The 24,081-nt window shown below is 29.3% G+C and overlaps 1 protein-coding gene across 1 annotated transcript; it reads left to right on the top strand.

The window, feature by feature from the left end:
• The first annotated feature begins 5,455 nt into the window (after positions 1–5,455).
• LOC107448619 (dentin sialophosphoprotein) lies at positions 5,456–22,217 on the top strand. The gene is made up of 8 exons (XM_043045490.2): positions 5,456–5,734; positions 6,213–6,290; positions 8,541–8,691; positions 12,430–12,536; positions 14,678–16,039; positions 18,273–18,532; positions 20,315–20,438; positions 21,849–22,217. Exons 1-8 carry the CDS (start codon positions 5,579–5,581, stop codon positions 21,894–21,896), a joined length of 2,286 nt encoding a protein of 761 aa, XP_042901424.1. The 5' UTR covers positions 5,456–5,578; the 3' UTR covers positions 21,897–22,217.
• Positions 22,218–24,081: the final 1,864 nt, after the last annotated feature.

The following is a 24,081-nucleotide window of genomic DNA, read 5'->3' as shown; positions in this document are numbered from 1 at the left end:
ATTTACGAAATCAAGCTGTCGCACAGTTTTAATGAATTCAAATTCGTCTGCGACCCTAACAGACCCATCAGAAAGAGACTACTATTGTAAAAACTAAGCTTGATTCATCATATGTCCAACAAATAAAAAAAAAAAATGCTGTTAAAAATTTGGTGTTTTAATTAATCTGTTCAATTTTCTTCAAAACTATTCTTAATAAAAAAAAAAGAGGGAGTTAAGGAATATAGTGATATGTTTGGCACATAATAAGTTATTTCAAAACTTTAAACTTTATTTTACTAAGTTAATCTAAATTCAAATTACAAAAAAAAAAAAAAAATAAAAAAGGTTCGTGCCGCAGCTTTTTATCTGCAGATTGATGGTGCGAAACAAATAAATAAAAAGGGAAGTATTTGAAATGTGAATCGAAGTGCTGCCATCTACTAGCCAATACTATAGGAAACATGTTTGCTGTTGGCTTACAAAAAAGATTATGCTGAAAAGATTTAAAATAACAAATTCGATTTTTTTTGTTGATATTATGTTTAAGAATTCCCTTGTCTAATGAGATAAGTTCGAAATTAATACGAGGTTATTGCTAAAAGGTGTGTTAAATTCAAAAATACGATAAAAATACTCACATCTAGTGAATTTTTTACTCCCAAAATTAATCCTCACAACTGAGCGTGGTTTATTCTTGCTTAGAATTTATTAACTTACTAGAAAACTTATTTTTGTTTAAGAAATATTTTTTTTTGTGTTAATATGTGGGCATTTTTGTTTATTTATGTATTTTTTGAATGAAAATCTCTTTTACGAATCTGAATGCATAAACGAACCAAAGCAAAGTGTGATGCGATTACAAAATCTATCAAAATGTTAGATACATTACATTTATCATATCTCCATTCATTTCATTCAAAAATTTAATCCACAATGACATAAATAATTAATTACTATCAAAATAAGTGTAAATAATTAATTACACGTATATTGATACTAAATTAATTTTTACAAGAGAAAATATTTGGTTTTAAGAAAATATTTGATTCGAAATACATGTAATGTCATTTTTAGGCTAATTCAATAGTTGTTTAAAAAAGAGAAATGCTGCGCATAAAATTCACAGATAATTTTTATGTTTCTGAGAAAAATAAGAGTATTATTTTGTTGGAAATAATTTATTTTTCCATTAATGACTTATGGTTTAGATTTTTATGAATTATAAATTTTTATATTTTTCTTCTTCTTCTTTTTAGTGAAACTGGGTGTCCTAGTGATAAACGCTCCCTCATAGGGCATTTATTCGAAGAATATACCCCGGACATCCTCTCACGTAAGCAAGCCACGGTAAATAACACACATATAATACAAATAGCATAAGCAGAGAAAAATTAGTGGTTGAAAAACGAAGAAAAAAAAATTTGTTTTTAAATCTTTCTGTATAATTTTTTTGGTAGCAATCAGCAAATGTTTCCTTTTTAATTTTAACCAGTAGATGGCAGCACTTAAAATACATTTTGTTAAAAATTCGCGTATATTTTAAAATGATTTTCAGTTGGGAACCAAATCAGCCATAAGTGTTCAGCAATTTTGTCAAATATAAGCCTTTCAATTCTATATTGCTTCAATAACTTAATTAAAAAAATGAACATAATTTTTCTTTTCCATTTATTTAAATTATATTCCTTAGAAGTATAAAGAATAAACCATGTTTTAATCTTTACATAACAAAAATTTTAATTAACCTTCTTGAACCAAAAATAAATAAATAATCACAAGTTAAATAAATAAGTAAAGTAAAATAAATAAATTAAAAAGCAGTAAAACACCCATTAATGAATGTTTAAAACTCCCTTAAAACTTTTGCGTTTTGGATAGTGATCTGTAATTAAAAGTGTTTTCTACATATATTATTCACTTTTATTTTTTTAGTATTTATATTTTTAATATTTATTTTTTTGTTATTTAGTTATTTATTATCGATTAATTTATTTTCCTAACTGATTTATTTATTTTCATTAATAATTAATTTTAATTATTAATTAATTTTAATTATTTATTTATTTTTATTATTAATTTATTAATAATTCTTTTTATCAGTTCGTTTTTTTATTTACTCGATTTTTTTCTCTCTCTTTTTTACACGTAGCTCTTTTCCATTCTTTTCTTTTTAAGTATTGTAATTTCAGTTTTTGCTTAGTGATACTATTGTTTGGAAAGAACTGTAAAATAATAATAATTTTACGGCAATTAAATTTAGATAATCGATATTTAAATGAAAACAATTTTTTTCCCGTCCATTTTGAAGTAAGCAAAAACGATGAAAGAAATAGAATTGTAAAGGTAAGTACGACATTAAAATGAAATTTAAAGTGTACTTTAAACTTATATTTTTGGAAGATGAATTAGTCATTGGTGTCAGAATTTACATCAGTGTCACGCCCATTGCATTTAAGTAGTAAATGTTTTTTTTTTTTTTTTTTTTTAAAAAATAAAANAAAAAAAGAAAGAAAAAACAGTGAAATGTCGAGTTTTACAGATGGAAACAGGGATTTTGCAAAATTTATAATTTTAATACTTGAATATTTCCTTCGAGTTTTCTTCTTTGTATTGGTATCCTACACTTTGCATTTAAGCTATTAATGTTTTCAAAAATGACAGCAGAATATAGAGTTTCAGCTATGGAAACGTGGCTAAAAATAACGATTAAAGGGACACTTAAACAGTTATTTTTTTCAAATTAGCACCTCAAAATCAATATTTTTAGTACATAAGCACTTTCTTTAAGTGCTAATTTTTACATGAATGTACACCTAGCATTTCAATTGTAAATGTTTTCGAAAATGGCAGTAGAATATAGTTTCAACGATGAAAATTTAGCTAAAATTAACGCTTAAAGGGATAGAGGACACTTAATTATTTTTTTCAGATTAGCACCATGAAATCGATATTTTCAGGGCATAAACATTTTCTATAAATGTCAATTTTTACGTCGATGTACACCTAAGATTTCAACTGTAAATGTTTTCAAAGGTGGCAGTGGAATTTTAAGTTTTCTTAGATGGAAATTGGGTTAAATGTTAACGTTATAAGTGATATTTAAAGAGTTTATAGCCCATATTTGCGTCGTGTACCCAATATTTGTAAAAGTATTTCAAATACTTTGTATTACAAGTTTACTGTATTACAAGTTCTTTTCTTTCGAGTGTCTTCTTTATATTGGTACTATATACTTTGCACTTGAGTTGCAAACATTTTAAAAATGGCGTGTAATATTGAGTTTTTTAAGTTTTTTTAAAAATGAAAATGTGGCTTAATTTGTAATGTTTCAAATGATACTTTAAAAAATGTTTTAAATTTTCACTGCAAAATTTTTATTCTAAGAACTAAAGAGTCTTCTACGAATGTCTTTTGTATGAGCTTTTGCTTTGTAGCTTTTTTTTTCTGAAGTTTTAACAGTGCTTTTAAATTACAGCTGAAGTTTTAACTGCGTATAAAATTAATTTTAAAAATGAGTCCCAAGAATCCAACATTTATAGCATACAAAAAAAAATTTTTTTTAAATTTAAACCACGAAAAACATACTTTTTTTTAACATTAACATTTTTAATAAGTACATCTTAGTTTTAATTATCTGCCTGATTTGCTGTTGAATTTTTATAACTGAAAATGTGACTAAATTTTTAACGTTGTATGGGAGATCTAAAATGCAATTTCAAAAATTTGTGCAAAGAAACCTTGCACAAATTTTACTTTTAAGACATACACATGTACTAATTTTAGACATACGTATGTACTAATTAATAGACATATATATGTACTAATTTTGGGTAGAGCTTGAAAATTTTTTTTATGGATTAACGTTCTTTTTTTTCATGGATTATGATATTTTATTTCAAATGTAAAAGAATGCCATATCGGCATCATGTCCTATTGACGAATTTGTGAAGATCGGCTTGTCCTTGTTGTTGTCGTCGACCATTAAAGCAGAAGGGGTGCAATTACTCTTGTTTTTCAGTGGCGCCATCTATGACCAAGAATTCGACTTCTGCTACACCCATACGCCGCACTCGTTCATAGGGCGGACCCATTCATTCATCCACAGATCGTAATTTTGATCTGAACCGGAGAACGATCAATCTCCAATTCAGCACCCCCAGAGATATAAGTTGTAATGAGGACATGGAGAACTTTGTGACCCGGTAGATTTAACGTACACCGGTGACTATTTACAACAAGGGGAGTTTTCGGCCGGGTGAACCAGTTCTCACACAAGTGAGTCCAGCTCCCTGGAAACCAGGCTATCCCGGCCTTGAAAATCAGGTTTGATAAGCGAATATATACGTCGAGGAATCTGTGACGGAGAAAACCCTAACTGCAAATATTTCCTGCTACTTCAAGCGTTTGTATACTCTGAGACTTTTCTGTGACTTCGAAGAGCAAACCTATGACTTTTTCCATCAATGTTTGGAACCTTAGTTTGTCATCTTATCACTGAATAATTCTAGTGCTCATAATCAAATATCATGCACAATTTTTAGTTTTAGAACTAGACTTATCTTACATTGCTGAGAGGTATTGCTCCGTCAAAATTTCTGAAGCATGGAGGTAGCGGGTTCGAATACGACAGTAACCTCTGACGTTTCTTTATGCTGACTTTTTTTACTTTGTGTTACTTGTGAAGTTTTTATTAAGTTTTTATAATATTTGTTTAGTGTTTATAAGTCGTTCTATTTGTTTAGTGTTTATAAGCAGTTGTTCTTAAATCGTTCAGAGCACATATAAGCTTGAATATGCATGTGAATAAATAAATAAATGGAATTAGAAATGCAGGTTTAGTAAATATTTCGCAGACTTAACGTTTTTCATGTAAATTCAGGTGCTACGACAAACTCAGCATTTCAGAAATCTCACCCTTTTTTTCATTTCGTTCTATTTTACTTTGGTTTATAAAGTAGAACTTGGTTTTCATTTGTTTATTTATACTTTCATGCACATACACAGACTCGTGTATTCAAGACAACGAAGGTCAAAACAAACCGAAACTTTTGTCAGACTGAAGAATAGATAGCCAAATTAAAGGAGGAGAGTCCGAAATGTAGCCAGGATTGCAATGGGATTCGAGCCCACTACCTTCATACTTCAAGGCATTTGAAAGGAAGCACAATACTCATCAATTTCGTTGGTTCTTTTAGTTTTAAATGGTTTGGTAAATTAGAGCCGATTCTTGTGCTATTAAACTTTATATTCATTTAACAACTCACCCTGTCAATCTTAAACGCAGCCTATGCACTTTCTCGTGTATAGCAACAACGGGCAGTACACATGTATAGCCATATTGCTATACATGAGTACTGTAAGTTTACAAGTAAGAGCTGTTTTCATGAAGCTGTAGAAATTTAGTGATTACAAGGCATGAACATGTGATCCTTTTTTTAATGTTGTTGCCATAAGGATTGGATATAACTGTATGAAGAATGTTTTAACCGCTAGTACGCGAACGAAATTCAGATCAGTTCAAATATTCAAAATTATTTAACAATGGTCTTTTAGCTTGAGCAAGTGAAAATTACATTTTCCTCGACTTTTCAAAAAAATGTCCGACACTTCTTGTCCTAAGACTTGTGACCTATTATCTGTCGCAACAATTTTGTTTTCAATTGGAATTGTGCAGCTCCTTGCAGGAATTATACTTTTGAAATCTGAAAATGTTTACGTTCTTGCTGGTACTGACTTTGCCGTGGCTGCGACTGTGAGTATTATTATGTACAATTTAGAGTCATTAAAACTGTATACGAAAGATTCGTAATTCTTGTTCTCATAATTAAAATTTTCTAATTCGAGTTTGACACGAACCTTAATTTTTCTAGCTATTTGGTTGATGTTCAAACTTTATTAATTTGTTCAATCACATTTTCAAGACAAAAATGGGGAAATATTCCTATCTAACTGGTGTATTCAAAATTTGTGACATTGCAGAGTTGAAATCATTTTTAAATTCAGATGTACGTAATATAAATGTTGGTTAAAGTTAAAAATGATTGCATCTTTCAATATTTTTCATAACATGTTTCTGTAATTCAAATATGTAACTGTGTTTTTAAGCATGAACTGAGGATAGCTTACATGGAAAGAAATTGCTTATTATTATAAAAAACCAAAAGACGCTCTTCTGAAGCTTTTGCAATTGAGGTTTTTCATTGTCCTGTAAGTAATATTTCTCATTTCAGAATATCTTAGTTGGTAGTTTATTGGGAATCGCTGCAAGCGTGTGGGAAAAAAAGAAAAAGGTGGCTTCTTGCAAAAGGGTATGTATTTTCTTATAGAAATATTTCACTGTGTTTTCATACTATTTTATAAAAGGGTTGCCCCAATGAAAAGTGGCCACGCATAAATAGAGAAATACAGTAGCGATAGTAGAACCTTCTCCTAGGTTTTGAGGTAAGAGGGGTGAACGGTAAATGGCGTATATCTAATTTACCATTCCACATGAGAGTATTTAAAATGAATATAAGGTCGATCTAGCTAAGAAGGATTCATCCAAAACAGAACACGATGTAATACGATTTTTAGAGGCCTGAAGTGAGCATAATGCTGACATTTATCACCATATGATTGCTGTTTATAGTAAACAAACGGCTGTGAACAAATGTGTAAAAGTTTTCGTGAGATGGTTTACATCGATATTCGATCTGCCAAGACCCAGATCAAGCAAACTTAATAATATCCAATGAATTCTTTGTTGATAAAATGAAATGATGAGCGGCAAACAATGAGGGGGTCAATAATCTGACATCTATGCCACATTCTGACAGATATAAATAAATGAATGGTTCAATTACACTATTGACACTAAAAATCTGTGCGTTTTTTTCTGGACGCATCCTTCTCAGCTCTACTTTACATTTACTTTAAATGCTTTTATGTGAATTGCTAAATCTAGTTTACGCCATGTGCGGTGCACTGCTCTTACTTACCTACATTAAATTTATTAGATATATTTACGTCCCGGGTTTTTTTACCTCTTTATTTTGTCAATATCCGATTTCAGCGATGGCTTAGGGGAAAGAGCGTTCGCCTTCTAATGTGGTGAACCGGGGTTCGATCCCGGCGATGGCTGGTCGATACGAATTCTGCATCCGGCTTGCACTGACCACAGTGCTGACGTGAAATAAATATCCTTAGCCCCTTGCCGTCAGGTTAACCGTGGGAGGTTCTCGTGGTCTTCCTCTCCATGTAACGCAAATGCGGGCTAGTTCCATCAAAAAGTCCTCCACGAAGGCAAATTTCACCCTATACTTGATCCAGGAGTTCCTTCGGCAACTAGATTGTGTTCAAAATTACAAGGCTACGGAGTTGATCATTAGTAGTCGTAAACTCGAAAATTGGGTCTGCTGTTCAACGACGGTAATGAAGTAAAATATCCAAATTCAATGCAAAACAGTATCACTGTAAGAACTTGCAAATTATTGGAATACTATAAATTAACCATTTAAATTAAAAACAAGGAAAAATAAAAAATTGGTATTTTCCGAATTTCGGTACCCGAAAAATTGGTATCCTGCTGCGTTTTCAACAAATTTGAGCGATGTCATAATTCATTGATTATAAATTTAATAGCATGTAATTAAAGTAGGAAAATAATTTTCTTTTTTTCAATAAGCTTCTTTGATCTACTTTTGAAGCTTACCCGTCTTAAATTTTAAGGATTCCTAAGTTAACACTCTTGAAATACGAGGACAAATAAGTGACATAGAAACGAGAAGCTCGTTTAATTTTATGCTATGCTTAATTTAGCCATTCTGTCTTCTGAGTTGAAATCAGATGCAATGAAAGTTGTTCAAATCAAGAGTTCACGCGTGATAGCCACTGCAACACCACCTTTTTGTTATAAATTAAGGTAATTGAAGTGTGTGGAAGATTTCTATAACTAATTAATCATTTCGCATGAGAGAATATAAAGTGACAGTAAAGTAGTCTTTTTAAAATATAAGAATTTATCTTACATTTTTAAGAAACAAAATTTTTGTCTAAACTTACGAGTATCTATTACTTCCACAGAATTACGAACTTTTCCCATAAAGTTGGGACATCTAGACTTAGCTCTATTTAATTGGGGAATATTGCGCTTGATATCTTTTGGAGTTAATAATTTTCAATAAATTAAAGCAATTGAATTATGCATTTAGTATTTTTGAATACGTGATTTAATTTTACAATTTTTTGAGTGTTTAGATTTTTAAACACTTACGTATTCTTTTTGTTAAACTAGGGATATGCGATTTGAATGAGCTGAAAAAAAAATCTTAAATTTTTATCCTGAAAAGAATTTTTTTTCTCAAAAATCAATAAAGATGCAATTCTAAACTACCTTCCTAAAAATGCTGATTGCAGAAAATTAAATATTGATTAAAAGCAGATAAAAACTTTCCTCTTTCATCTACGTTTTTTTTGAATTTTGCGTTTGGCCCAGAAAAGAGATCTGTCGATGACATTTTATTGAAATTTGTATTAAAATATAATTTAATTTGAATTGGTAAAATGATTTTTATTTTTAGCAAAATGTTCTAGCTTGTTTGTATATAGCTGCATTGAGTATGAATGCTACTGGGGCTATCATAATGATATTGGGGGACGGTAACAAATTGCTGATATCAAAGGACAAAGAAAATGTTTCCAAAGACTTTATGTTTGAAATTACGGCATGTGGTAAGTTAAACTAAACCTCGATTTTATTTTAATTTACCTTTTTATTTTTAGTTATGTTATGCTAAAATATTTTTGGGATTTATTGAATTTCATTTAGTTTATTTCCTATGATGCGATTATTTAGGACAGTGTTCCCCAACCTCCGGTCCGTTAATCAAATGGTACCGGGCCGGGCATTTCATTGAAACTGAATTTAAATTCCTAGGTTTATACTCCAAATTAAAAATATCTGTTCCATTAAAATTTTATTTATTTTGAAAAAGGGGCCCCCGAAAATAGTGACATAAATTTTTTAATGTTTGTAATGTATCATCATTGTCTCCGATAAAAAATATTTCTTAAGTTATTTTTTGCGAAGGATAATTATCTTTGGATAAACGAATTTTATAATTGTGTGCAACAAATTTTCCAATTCGCTTTAAAAGTTCTAGAGATATAGCGAAATACGCAAAGCGGTTGCCCCCTAGGTCAGAAATCCAAATCCGTTGTAAATAGGGTATGTTTATTTAAAGAAAGTACGTTTTTGTGTCTGATTTCGTAACATAAAATATCGTTTGCACTAAATAATTATCATATTTGAAGTCACCCCCCTTGAACCAAAAAGTACGTGCAGTTCATAAACTTAAATTAGCAATCACAAAAAGTTTCAGAAAGTGGTAATTTTTAATTCTATGAACAAATAAAACTCGTTCAATTTCGTTATATTTAGTAGGTACGTAATAACATTTGGTATATTATAGCAACTTCCGGCTATTATGTCCTTAAATTTTAGGTTCAAGCAATCGTTGAGGTTCAATTTCTCATGGTATACAAGAGTAATTTAAGTATACATCTGAAGTACTCAAATAATCTTTTTTTTTCTCGCACTATTTTATTTTAAGTCAGGCATAGTTTCTAGCATAGTCTGTTTTAGTTGTCCTGAATATTAAATGTATTTTTTTGCCCTAAGATCACTTTTCCAGCTTTAAGCTGGAGATTTTCCCCGAATATTTAAAGTGGTAGCAGATTTCCTGCTTTAATCTTTGATGTAAAAATATTTCAACATTCCCAATAAATAAATTATAAAAATATGCATGAAATACCAGAAAAGCAGGTAGTATTGACTTTAGGTAATGGTGAAATTTTGCGAATTTTTGTTTATGTATTATGTAACTACAACTTTAAGCAATGTCGAGAGGTAGAACTTCCGGGTTAGCAGTTTTGCACAAGCTTAGCGCAGTATAGTCATATCCAGCCATTGTGCTGTTAAAGTTACAGTAAATTGTTCAACCATTTACTAGAGTATTTTCACAAGTTTTTAATTGAAAAGTAATTTAAAATAAAATTTCAAAGTAGTATTATAAATGAAAACATAACTTTTTCAAAACAAGCAAAGCAAAGGAAAGGAGTTACCATTGATAGCAGAGCCGTTGTTCACTTCGCTACCATTTTGGCGATCTTACCGACTATGGCTAAATTTTTTGAATTTGTTTTGAGACTCTAGATCAGGGGTTTCCAACTTACATGAGTTCGGGGGCCGCAATTTAAAACACCAGTCAAATGGCGGGCCACAACTTTATCAGAATTTTACATAGTATTTTTTTATAATTGAAGGGAACATTAAATATTACAATCAGATTTTTATCAAGTTGTACAAAACAAAAGTATTGAATTACAAATAATAATAAATATTTTCTTGAATCAATATTTTCTTGGATGCAAAACCTGAGAAATGAATTTTTTTGCACCGTTGGTATGCTAAATTTCACAGAAGCGAAGAAATTAATTTTTTTTTACGAAAGAAAAGTATTTTAAACCCATATGGAATTTTTGCGAAAATTGTCCTAAAAAATGACAATTAATAATTTAGTTCTCGGGTCACAATGGCTTCGCGGGCCGCCAGTTGGAAACCACTGCTCTTGATGCAGCAGGATGACTTTTCTGTTGCAAAAACGGGTCATGATAAACCAATTTGTTTTTGATATATGAAATTGATTTTTATTTATACAGAATCATAGTTTCATATTCTAAGGCATAGAAAAAACGTTACAATTTGTTGTACAATGTTATTTTTTCCCATCTAATAACTTTTTAAAATCATGTAATATGTGCTTTGTACTTTGTACGAAAACTTTTTTTATCGAAACCTAAGTATATTATGTTTTACAATTACGTAATCAAAGGAAACGTCTTTTTAAATGAATAAAAATCGCAAAGCATTACAAGATTTCAGTCAACGATATAATATTGAAATCTCATTAAAATTGATTCACTACCTTCTACGATATTTGCGCTTTAACTTTAGTCTTTAAAACGTATCCAAATTATTTGAATTTTCTCTTAGAGGTGAAAAAAGTTGGACGAAATTAAATAAGAAAAAAAAATCAGGGTCAGTGTTATTTAAAGTTGATGTTTTCCTGATCTGCATCATTAGGCTGAAATAAAAATCGCTTATTTTTTCGTTGATAGTTTTTCTCAGTCAGATATTGCAATCGGGGAATCATTGACATTGACATACTGCATAAAAAAAGTTTACAAAGTTGCCTCAAACTATAAAATGAAATAAGAAAGAATTTTTGTCCTCATCCTAACATTTTTGTAAAATAAATATTAAAACTGGATATCTTCTAAACTTTCATTATCTGACTAAGAAACATGCACCATGTTAACTTCGTCAATTGAATATTCTCATAACTACTGAAAGTATTGATGTGTGTATAAGTGCAGGACTAATTGAAATTTTTACAGTGCGTACGCGTCTATAAGATTAGTTGATTCTATAATTTAAATTATTAGATTTATTATACATCAATTTTGTAGAAAATAAAATGAGATTAACTATACCGCATTGATTTATTTTGCAAAGTCTTTAAATGGTGTTGTAGATCTCAATAAATGATTGAACTATAATATACTGATAATCGTTCAGCGGCAGATGGTTCCTAGGGCATTTGGCAGCAAGCATACCACGTAGTAACCTTAGAAAGCATTTCTTTTGGTACCAAATGATTAATTTAAAGGAGTGGACATAGGACGCTATGACGCGAATAGTTTAAATTCATTTTAATGATTTATATACTTCGACAAGTGGACAAGAAATAATCCTTATTTCATAATGTCAGCGTAATAAATTTAAAGTTAACTTACACAAAGTCCTTAAAATTTAACTTAGAACATTCATACACTTACCTCTTTAATTATGATTATGATTAAATTATGATTATGATTAAATTATGATTATGATTAAATTATGATTATGATTATGATTATGATTAAATTAAATTATGATTATGATTATGATTAAATTAAATTAAATTATGATTATGATTAAATTATGATTATGTGTTATAATTAAATTAGGATTTCTGTGTTATAATTAATGAAACTATAATTGATTTATTTAGCATTATAATTATTATTTATGATTACATTTGGATTAATTGGAATGACTCATGATATAAAAAAATAGGTTTTCAGTGTGTAAATTAAAATGTTTGCTCAGTTGAATTAAGAATTATGTCACGTTTCATATGAATAAATGTGAGCATTACGCAGCAAAATTTTTAAATTCTAAATTCAATCGAGCTTTCTTTAAAATAATCAACTAAATACTACAATGGTTTATGTTTTACTTATGAGAACTTATCAGATTTTTGAATTCTATCTAAACGAATATCCTATTTAATTACTTTGTCCAATCCTATATCTTTAGAATATGATTCACTTTTTCAAAAAGATTATTATTATTTTTTTTTTAAGCTTACGTAACTTCTGTCTGTTCACCGATAGTATGCTTGGTCATTGCTCTCGTTTGTCTATCTGGGATTAGGATTCAGATTCATGACAATATGAAGAAGAAAAATAGTGTAAGTTCTTTTCAGCTTATTCATTTAATAAAAATGAACTTATTTAAAACAGTTTCAGTGTATTAAACACAGATTATACTGTTGAACTGAAATAATTGTTGTACAGAAAAATATATCAACACTATGACAGTAAATTTTTTTTTTAAATTTAAACTATTCGATTGATTTTTTATCAGTTGCTTTTAAATAAATTACATTAAAAACTTAAGATATTCCTTCCAGTTCTTAAATATGAATTATTATAACGGAATTGGATATTACTTTCGAAGAAAATGTTTAAAATGAGTAATTTGTAATTTAAATTTTAAGATATGTGATGTAGAAACATTTTAAAGTTTAAGATGCGTTATTAAAATTTTAGTGTTAATCTTGTTTCTGAATTTCAATTCGAAATTATTGAAATAATTATTTATAATATTACTAATAATTTGTAAGAAAATTAATAATATAATAATAAATTTGATAGAAATAATAAATAATAATTAATAATTTGAAATTAAATAATAATAATTAATGATAATATATAATAATTTGATACAAATAAATTTGAAGGAAAATATATATTTCATAAAGAAAATCTAATTTCAAAAAATTTTAAGGAAGCTTATGTACAAAAATATTGCAAAATATAAATTTTACAGGATCGAACGTAACTTAGAAATTTGCACAAAACGTAAAGCTAAAATTAAAAATTTACAACAGTAAAAAATAAGAAATATTGCACCTATCTTCAAAAAATTTCGAACCTATCGCTCATGGGCTGCAATAGTGGCACAACTCAAAAAAGACGATTTTTGGACTAAGAGCAGGTGTCAATATGAAAATACACATTCTTTCAGCAGCAATACCATCACAACTCATAATTCAACTTAAAGGTAATCTTCGTTTAAGAAAACTAAAGCATTTCTTATGCATTTTCCTTAGCAGTGAAAACTTTAAACCCACTTATCTCAAAACTTGGTTTTTTGAGTTGTGCCGCTATTGCAGCCCATGAGCGATATTCTTTTAATATCATTTTGTAGAATAGAATATTTCATGCGGCGCCGGCTGGCAGGTCGGTATTTTATAGAATCTATTTTAAAGCAAATTTGTGTAGGTCAAGCAAAGATTGAAATAACTAGAAGCAGATGCAGTAAGGAAAGACGGTATCTCTTTATTAAATTCTTTTTCCTGGCCAAAATAGAAAAAACTACATGATAAAACTACAAATATTGAAGTAAAACGAAACAAATAATTCCTTATAAAATAACTTTCAGCTGAGGATTAAAAGATATTATAGTATATCTCCTGATAGTCATATAAAAAATTAAAATTAAAAAATTCTCAATTTAAAAATTTAAATCCCTTTTGATAAAGAGACAATATTTAATTTTGGGAAAATAATTCAATTTTAGGGAAATAAGATTTTTTAATTAGAATGAAAACTAATACTTTCTCGATTATCAGTGTTAAAAATATTAATCCTTTTTTTATATTCTGCTCATAATCTGAAGGCTAACACAAAACGATTGCCGGGAGGGGGGGGGAGCTTAATAGGGGTGCCTTAAGAGTTGCAAAAAAGTTACACAATCATTTTGATAAGTAAAATACAAATTGCAAATTAATAACTATTTTCAAATGAAAAAAAATCTAGTCAACCCTCCGATTATACTTATTAAATTAAGGAATTTTTATTAAAAGAATTTATAATAGAGCAGTTAGAATGTAATGGGGGTAAATCAAATTTTTAATTACAATTAATTTCCTATCATATTTAGTCTTTTACGAACAGAAATGGTGAAAACTTTCGAATTTAATTTAATATCTAACACACCGCTGATATAGATCAATTGCAGTTAGTATTTTGTTATAATCAATGTATATAAAGACCTTAGCGTACTAGCTCGAGACAGTATGTGAAAAGTTCTAAAAACATTTGTGGCATCACATCCTTGATAAATCCACGGGTTTTGTTCCAACATCCAACGATTATCATTTTATACTGTATCTGTAGATAATTTTATATTCACTTATGACGTCTTCCTTCATTGGATACTCAATGACTATGTTATACTGTTATAGGAAATTAAATTCTAAAGTCTTTTTTAACCGTTATCATTTTGTACTGATGTGTGTGCTTTAACTTTGGCCTCTTTCTTTAGATAACAAAAGCAGAATCCTATGGATGGGTGTTTGAAAACAACCATGACAGTCGCTCAAGAAACCTTGGTGCTCTTCTCCAAGATTCATCCAATCAAAATGCTTCAGTTTCTGATGATAACGTATTCCTCGACCAAAGATCTGCCACTAAAAAGTTACTGAAGGTAAAACCTTCAAAAAAGACCAAATCGAGAGATTCAGTTACCTCCGTTAGTGAACTTAAAACTCCTTTGGAGATTTGGACCCACAAACGCAACAAGATGATAAAGGAAATAACCTCGCCGCAACCTATATTTTTTGCCGATGATTACCTTCAATTTCCAGACTTTAAATATGATTCTTACATTGGATTTAAGATTCCAAGAATCACCGAAACTTCTTTCATCCGACCGGGCAGTCGTGGCAGTAATCAAACAGAAAGTTCCACAAACTTGGAACGCCAAATAGACAAAATCGAAAAGACGATGTCTTGCAAACCTTCTAAACCGCATTTAGACGAACTCAACAATAAACTTGCTTCCAGACGATTGAGTTATCCTGACTCTGCGCACCTTGTTGAAAAGTTTGAGTGTAATGAGGAAGAATTGGAAAATTTGCCTCAAACCGCATTAGAAGATCACAAAAAATCCATTGATGAAACAGACTCTCAAACTTCTCATCCAACTCACCCCAAATTGCAGAGAACTCAAGCAAATTTAAATCCTAAAATTGCACCAAAACATTTAAAACAGCAATCGGCATGCTTCGATTCTGAAGCAATCTGTTCTCCTGAATTGCCTTCTGAAAGTTCCATAGTTGGAAGCCTAGATTGGCTCCAGGGCTCACATAAAGCACGACGAAATTCAAACGATTCAGGTTCATCAGGTTTGACAGCTGAAACAATCAGTGAGTTGAAAGCAAAAATTAATAAAATGAGCTTTGCTGAAGACGAAAGCCCAGAACAAAATAAAGAATTTTTGAGATCATTCAAGCAGGACGGTAAACGAAAGTCTCATTTGTCTGAGTCTGACGTTGGATGTAACCAAAGTGCTTTTCAGAAATTGCATGCCAAGTATGCAGTTTTTTCACAAAACTCTGAAAGTGATTCTAAAACCACGTTAGCTGGTGAAGTCGTTCCAATATCGGTTAGGCCAACTGCAATCAATAGAGCCAATAGCATTCCTGTAAAAACAATTTGTTCACAAACTGCAAATAGATATTCTGTTGATGTGAAAAATATTTCATCAGACCAAAGGCTGGATATGGACTCGGATGATAGCAAATTTTTACCTGCAAATGGTGAATCTCAGTCAAGTCAGAGAACTTATCCTTTTTCCAACAGCTATAAAGAAAAATCTACGCATAAATCAGATACAGAATCCATTGTAAGTGGCAATATTAAATTTATTTTTGCTCCTAAAATTACTTTAATACTATTCAGTATTCGATAAATTTGTATTGGTTAATAGGTTAAATTCATTTCATTTTGAAATCTCCATAGATTTTGCTGGTACTTGAGGGGCTTCCAATGTAAAAAATAAAGGGCATATGGACATTCAAAATCTTAAAATAAATTTTTCTTTTTTATTAGTAAATTTATAAAAAAACCATTTGTGAAACTAAACAAATTTTTTTATATGCAAAGTCATGAATATTTTTCTTTTTAATTCAGTTACAAATTAATACTATAACTTAAATGCATGTAACTAAAAATGTCAATTATATTACAATGTTTTGTTAAATGATCTCAATTTTTAAAATTTTTGATCAAAAAATGATTTTGAATAATTGTTATATAAAAGGAGATTCTTGTATAAATTGAAAATTTCAAGAGTTTAATAAGAACTAAAATTTTTTATAGTTAATTTTTTTTTTAAAAAAACCTCGTGAGATTTTTTTTATCCATTTCGATTAATTTTTGAAAGCATTTGAATTAATTGTTTCAAAGCTTATTTGTCATTAAATTTTGCAAAAATTAAGAAAGTTGTGTGGCGGAATGTAACTTTTTTTCTTATGTTTAAAATTTTATTACAGCCATTATTTTTCAATAAATCTTTGGAACTTAGTTCATTGGGTTACCTTGTACGCGAAGTAAAGCTGACACACGGAACATGTTTTCAGCATACAAATAAAGTTTTAAAAGTGCATTGTCCTTTTTTAAAATAGAAATAAAAAATATTCAAAATATTAATGAATATTGCAGGAAGGCAAATACTTATATCGTTGCATGAGTTATGTGAGAGACTTATGCAAGAGTTCTTTTTTATGTTAAAAAATCTGCAAATTTATTCCTTCAAAAATAGACATGATTAACCATCTGACGACGAATTTTTTTCAAACATATTTTTTATACTTTTTCATTATTTTGTATTAACTTAGGTCAAAATAAAAGAAATATTATATTTAGCATTTTAAAAATTTATGTTTATGGAACACAGCATGAGACATTGCTATATTTTTCTGCATTAAAGGTAAAATCTTCCGATGGCGGCTAACTTCCAAGCAATAATTTTTCAAATTTGCACTTACTTGCATTTATTTAGATCTAGGAGAAACAGTTATGCATCAATGAAATTTCGTTAATTACAAAATTAAAATATTCATAATTTTTTGATATGAATGGAAAAAATTGTTTTCTAACTACTTTTTTGGATGTTATATTTCGGTATACAATTTCTATAAAACCTAACAGATTTTTTCATTGCTTATTATCAAAGCGTCAAAGGATTAAAACCATCAGTTTTAAGAATATCATAAATGTTATCCTACCATTAAAAGGTACGGTAGAATATGACATAAACAAATATAAATATGTATTTGTTAGATAACCAAGAAAAACCAAATTTGTGTTTTTACAAATGTGGTCAAAACTAGTTTTAAAATCCTTTAAAAATTATCCATCATCTTACAAGTAAACATAACTTTTCAAGCCCATAAGTATTTTTTATCCTATCAGAAAATATTTTCTTTAAAAAAGATGAAGTACTATTAGTTATTATTATTAACTTTTCATATCTGAAGATCTCATACATTAGAATAATACAAGCAAATACATACTAATTTAAATTACTAAATTAGAAATTTATTGAAACAGTGGTTTATTGTATTTCTAGAACTTTCTGCAAAATTACAAAACATTGATAGTTAAATTTCAGAAATATTATGAAAAATGACTATAAAATTCAATTCTATCAATTCATTAATTTCAATTAAATATTTTCAATTTGAATAATATTCGAGGAACAAATATATAATGTAAGCAATGAATATATAATGAAGCTATGTAAGCAATGAATTGAATTTCAAATATAAAAATCACCTCAGTGTTGCAACGTTGTAGAAATAAGTTGAACTATATGTGCTCTGAAATCAATTCAGAGATAGCCCTACAAAACTCTTTTGTTAAAATATTTACTCTTTTTGTGTTTGTTGCAGACATGCTACACGGTGACACCAATAGTAAGTTTTCAGTTTCTTTCGACAGTGTTACCAGTGTTTTCTTATATTTGTATTTGCATTTGCTCAATATTTTTCAGTAACCTAAAAATTCTCATAAGAGAAGCGTATAATACTTATTGACATCTTTAAAATGCATTAAAAATGCAATATTTCTTGTAGAATTCTTCCAAGCATTCAGAGGAGAAATGTCATTTCAAGCAAAGAATGTCTATTATGGGTTCTATTGCAGAATCTCCGACAGAAGAATTCCTTCAAGTCATTTCAGAATCTGAAAAATCAGATCGTGAATCATATAATTCACCACCCAAAACAAATAACGACAGAGATTCACCTACGGATGGACCAAGACTGGCAAAAAACTCCTTTTCCTTAAAGCGCTTTTCATCTAAGGCGGCACCAAATTTGCTGAACAGGCTTTGGTATGTAATGTTCTAAAATGTCATATTGCGCCTTTCGATCGGATTTTCTAGTACTAGGATTTAATTTTAATAATTCACGAGGGTGACCCCAAATATGCTTATGAGTGCAGACGATATTTTAAGTTATGAAATTCATAAAAAAGTACTTCCTCTAATTTTTTTCAAAGGATTTGGATTCCTTACCCTCAAAGTATGGGTTGGGGGGAAGCAAAAATCTGTTCCAATTGTATAAGAACGGTTCTAAATTTGGGCCCTTAATGTTGATTTCAGATTTTGCGCTTTGTACAATGTCTCCAACTTTTAAAGTGAATCGAAAACCTTTTGGACACATTTATAAAATTTTTTTATCCTAAGATAATTCCATGAAAAATATTTTTAATTTATTTTTTTATTTTAGTTAACAATAGTCGAAAAAAATTTTGAATTGTAATTTTTAAATTTATCGAAAAAAATTTTGAATTGTAATTTTTAAATTTTTTTTTTATAAAATGACGTTTTTTGTGCATTTTCTGTGTCAAGAAAATATAATTGTTCACTAATAAATTGATTTCAAAATTTTTAATACTGTCTTTTAAGAAAGCTATGTACTATTGTTTTCAGTGAAAGTTAATTTATTCCATTTTTATTTTGAAATTTATAAGTTTACTTTTTTAACCCTGAAAGTCTTATATTTCAAGTTCACTTATCCTCAAGTAAAAGTATAATTAATTACATAGTTAATTAGATATTATAATATAGTTAATTAATAAGTAATTGTACAATTAATTGTAAGTCATTTTATTTTATAAATTTCATTAGTACAATGAAAGCCATAAAATAAATTTTTTCATTTACGTGACATTGGATATAGTAAGTGAAGGGGCTATACCACCTATAATGAAGCATTGGCCCATTTTAGGTTAAAATGTTGTATATTGGAATCTTTCGGTGCACCCATACAAAATTTAACTTATTTGAAGTTTTGTTGACTCAGTTGTTTAAGTTAAAAAAAATTTAAATTTTCAGAAAATTTCTACGTATTTTACCTTTATATTATGTTATATTATATTATGTACGTATTTTACCTTTATGCCGATTGGTTTATATATTTCAAAATATTCAAGAAAGTGGAAGATTAAATATTGTAAATAAAATAAGATTTTTATAGCTAAACATTGATGTCTTCGGGAAGTTTTTAAATCTGGACACAGCTCGAAATGCGTTTTCACGAAATTGATTCCGTTTTTTAAATTTAGAGTTTTTTCTTTTTAAAGAACAAACTAAGTAATTCAAATAAATTCGTATTGTCATATCTGGATGCAGAAACGTCACCTGAAAAGTTACATCCGTGTTATAACTACCCACCTTGACCCCGAAGTCTGGCCCACAGTGATTATGGTGTTTAAATAAGCAAGGAAGAATAAACAAAATTTCTCATTTCGATGCTAAATTCTTGGGTTGAAAACTGAAAAAAAAGTGTTTCGATCTGTCCGTTTTCGTAAACACGCATTTCGAGCACTGTCCAGATTTAAAAACTCACTTAGGCGCTTCTTTAATACAATATTGAAATTTCTTAAATATATTTTCTAGGCATGAGATTGCATTTAAAAATTTTCATTCCTTGGGATGTCTTATTTCATTAACTGAAATATTTTTCGACATTTAAAAAAGAATTTTTTTTTTTTTTTGCTTCTTTCTTGACTAGGATTAAACAAACATGTTAAGGTTGGTTATTACAGAACACCTTGGATAAATGTAGACACGAATGATTGAAAGAGGAGTAAATAAAATTTTCTTTTCAAGGTCAATGAAGAGGTCTGAAACGAAGACTGATTTCAGCAGTTTAATTATGGATAGTGATTCATTGGTCGGTCTGAATGACGAGGAATTAATGGCCAGAACACGCAGAATACGCCAGTTACGAAAGGTAAATAAAATTTGAAAGATTTAGTGTCAAAATAACTAAAAAAAAGAGTGGTCATTTTTGCTTTTTACCATGCATGATATTTAAGTTATAAAAGATGCCGTTCCTTCGAATCTTTTAAAAAAAAAGAATAGTTTCGGTAAAGCAGAGTTAGGTTACTTTTTTTTAATCTTTGCAAATAGTTCTAAATATCTTGCGAAAGAAACTTCGGCACCTTTTTTTTTTTTAAGTGACTGAAGAAGTGCACAGTGTACAGTGCACCAGGAAGAAAAAAAACGAACCACCCTGAATGTTTTGATCTAATTTCGGATGAGAGACGCGATGGCTCAGGGGGGAGAGCGAATCCTAGTCTATACAAATCCCGCTTGCACCGACCACAGTGCTGACGTGAAATATCCTCAGTGGTAGACGGATAATAGGTTAGAGTCCCTTGCAGCCAGACTAACCGTGGGAGGTTCTCGTGGTCTTCCTCTCCATGTGGCGCAAATGCGGGTTAGTTCCACCAAAAAGTCCTCCACGAATTCTAATTTCTCTCAATACCCGATCCAGGAGTTCTCTTGTCTTCTGGATTGGGTTTAAAATTACAAGGCTACGGAGTTGAACTTTAGTAGTCGTAAACTCATAAAATTGGGTCGGCAGTTCAACTACGGTTATAAAATAAAATAAAATAATGATCGGATGATCACGTTCTAGGACTCAACTCCCTTTTTGAAATGCGCTATTGTTTCCATAACAGCAGAAAGCCTCACACTTCGGGGGGAGGGGAGTTCTTTCAATAGACCAACTGTACGTTCAACCTGAAACAAAGCTGTAATACTATCATGACGTGAAATATTATCTAGATTTCAAAACTAATAATCAGCTTAAATGTTTAAGATTATTGTACTGTTTAACCCTTAGTAGCTATCCACCCAATTGCACACAAATATTGTATGCTCGGGTCTTTTTAACCAGTAGATAGCTAGTAAGGTTTAAAAAAAATCACCAATTTGGTAGGGATTTTTCCCCCTTGATAGAAATCATTTAAACCAATGACAAATTCCCAATTCCTACGAGTCTAAACCCTGAAGCGCTGGAATAAATTTTCTAATCAAAAAATGAAATCAAAATTGCTTTTAATTTTTACAAAAATGGCCTTTCTTCATATTGACATTTTGCGCCATTTTCAATTTTAGCATGAAGAACACTGGCTAAAAATTGACAAAACGTTTGTCACGAATAATTAAAGATTTATAACTAAAATCATTGTTTCATTTGGCGAAATAATCTTTTGCTGAACAGCTAAACTGTAGAAATCATTTCGTTATACATACCAATTTAACAGAAGGATATTCAACGCTGTCTTAATAATACGTAATTTTAAGAAACAAATTAATTTATTGCTAATTTAATTTTTTCTTTTTGTATTTTCAGTCAGTTGAATTGAGATCGCAGCTTGAAAAGCACGATGATGTAGTTTGACCACTCAATAAGACAAGAAAAATGAATTGTGAATGACGAACGAGGTGGTGAATTGGCTCTAGAATACTTATTGCAGTGTTCCGAACATAGACTTTTCATTGTTTAAGATTATATTTAGTTCAGAACTGATCGAATCAGTTCAGAATTCAATCGAAGAGCCAGTTTAAATGAGTGATTTAATCATGAATTAAAGAGCCAGTCTAAATGAGCTGTTTTTATTGTTGTATTTTATGTGCATTTATGAAATCCATGTTCGTGTAAATTTTTCTGAAATGTAATTTTATTTCTTTTTAATAACAATAAAATTTATGATTTTTAATACTTTCTACTGTGGATTATTGTTGGTACGTGGTATTTTTTTATTAATTTTGCTTTGAGTTTAATTAAATTCGCTTCCGTTGTGAAAAGCAAATTCTCCCAAAACAATAGGTCAGTTTTGCGACAAGCAGCTTTTTGAATTTTCTTCTCGTACTCTTTCCAATTTTGAAAAATAAAAAATTATTTGACGGTAGACTTTTCGAATGATCCAGTTCTTTTTACATGATGCCATTATTTATTTAATAATTCTTTTCTGAACATTTCAAAATTCTAGCGGAAGAACAAACGATAAAAAACGTTAAAATCTTTAATAAATATAAAATACAAAACACTATTTTTAAAATCTTAGGAAACATTCTAACGGAATCTGGTTTGATCGTCTGGTTTTTAAAATGTGTCAATACAATTCTAATTTTCTAAAAGCATTTTTCATATGAATTTTTAAAACCGCTCTTGTTAGTTTGATTCCTTCATTCGGTATGTTTAGTACATAATAACGATTGTGTTTGGAATATTAGTCTGCTTCTCACGTTTATCATTAGACTGATATTAAAACAACTAATCAGAAAAGTACATTTCAAAATTTTAGCAATCCTTTATTTTTATTGATAAGAAAGGCAATGAACGGTTACTAGTTTGAACAATATATGGAGCAAATCGTGAAATTTTTCGAAGCAAAAGGGAAATTGAAAGTGCATTCATAAAGTCAAAATATTTTTACCGTTGAAGTAATGTTCTATTAAATTTTGTGTTTTGGCAATGGAATTAAAAGCTAAGAATTTTGAAATTAAATTTTTTTCCTTGCGTTGAAAATAATCAAGGAGAGAAAACAATCCTCAAAACAACAAAAAAATAGTGAATTTCCATTGCATAGAAACCCATACCTTTTCAAAATTTTAAAAAGTAAATTTTCAGATAAGTAGTGAAAAAAAATTAAGAACAAAAGCAATCTATAATAGTGCTCTGAAAATTTATGATTTAAGACACTTTTTTTTCTTCTATAAATTCAAGAATTTAAGAATTTTTTTTATTTTCTATGTTTCTCTCTCTATTTTCTAAAATTCTTTTCAAAAGTATTTATGCAGTGAACACTTTCGAATAGTTACAGAGAAAAGAAAAATTCTGAACGTATGACCTATTCTTGATTATTTATAAAATTGGTCTTTTGAGAATATTTATTGAGAGAAAATTCGATGGCGGTTAGCAATTTTTAAGATAAATATCGGGCCCCATTACTCTAATGTACCCAAATGATTTCTTAGATATTTCCGCTTTTCCTCACGTCTTTGAGTCAAAATTAGTTTCTGGTAGTCTATAATTAGATTACTTAGTAACATGTAGATTATGGGATTTTATGGAGGAAAATTTAAAATCATAAATTTTTCATAAACTTTTTCTTAAAAATAATTGCTTTCTTTAAAAGAAAATTTAAATTTTATTCATTCATTGATCGAAAAAATTGGACGGAAAAAAAAAGTTATGTAAGAACTTAAGAAGCTTATTTTTATAATGTGGTTATGTCATAGCCGATTTTATGGCCCAATAAAGAAAATGATCAAGAAATATGTTTCCTTACCCAAAACCATATATATTTTGTTCCTGAATTTGTTTAATTTGAATTTGATTTTAATTTATGTATTTGTTTTCGTCAACTGTATGAAATGACTGATACATTATTTACGGAGTATAACGTCTGGGGATATCTTTTCCTTCATCGGAATTAAAATAATTGGAGGAGAAGAAGAGAAGGGGATGGGGTGATCCTTTTCGAAATCGAATTCTGGGTAATATATTTTAATATGCAATAAAGGGTAATAAGTAGCGAAAGGAAAAAAAAAGTAAAATATTAACATTATTTACAAGTACT

Source organism: Parasteatoda tepidariorum, chromosome 8 (genome assembly GCF_043381705.1).
Source record: "Parasteatoda tepidariorum isolate YZ-2023 chromosome 8, CAS_Ptep_4.0, whole genome shotgun sequence".
NCBI lineage: Eukaryota > Metazoa > Arthropoda > Arachnida > Araneae > Theridiidae > Parasteatoda > Parasteatoda tepidariorum.
The sequence above is the reverse complement of the archived record's forward strand: the minus strand, read 5'-3'. Positions and strand labels throughout refer to the sequence as shown.

Excerpts from the sequence above, each read along its gene's own strand:
- LOC107448619 (XM_043045490.2), top strand. The coding sequence starts at position 5,579 with ATGTCCGACACTTCTTGTCCTAAGACTTGTGACCTATTATCTGTCGCA. Across the intron at positions 8,692-12,429 it reads GTTTGAAATTACGGCATGTG|CTTACGTAACTTCTGTCTGT; the intron begins GTAAGTTAAACT and ends TTTTTTTTTAAG. Across the intron at positions 12,537-14,677 it reads ATATGAAGAAGAAAAATAGT|ATAACAAAAGCAGAATCCTA; the intron begins GTAAGTTCTTTT and ends CTCTTTCTTTAG.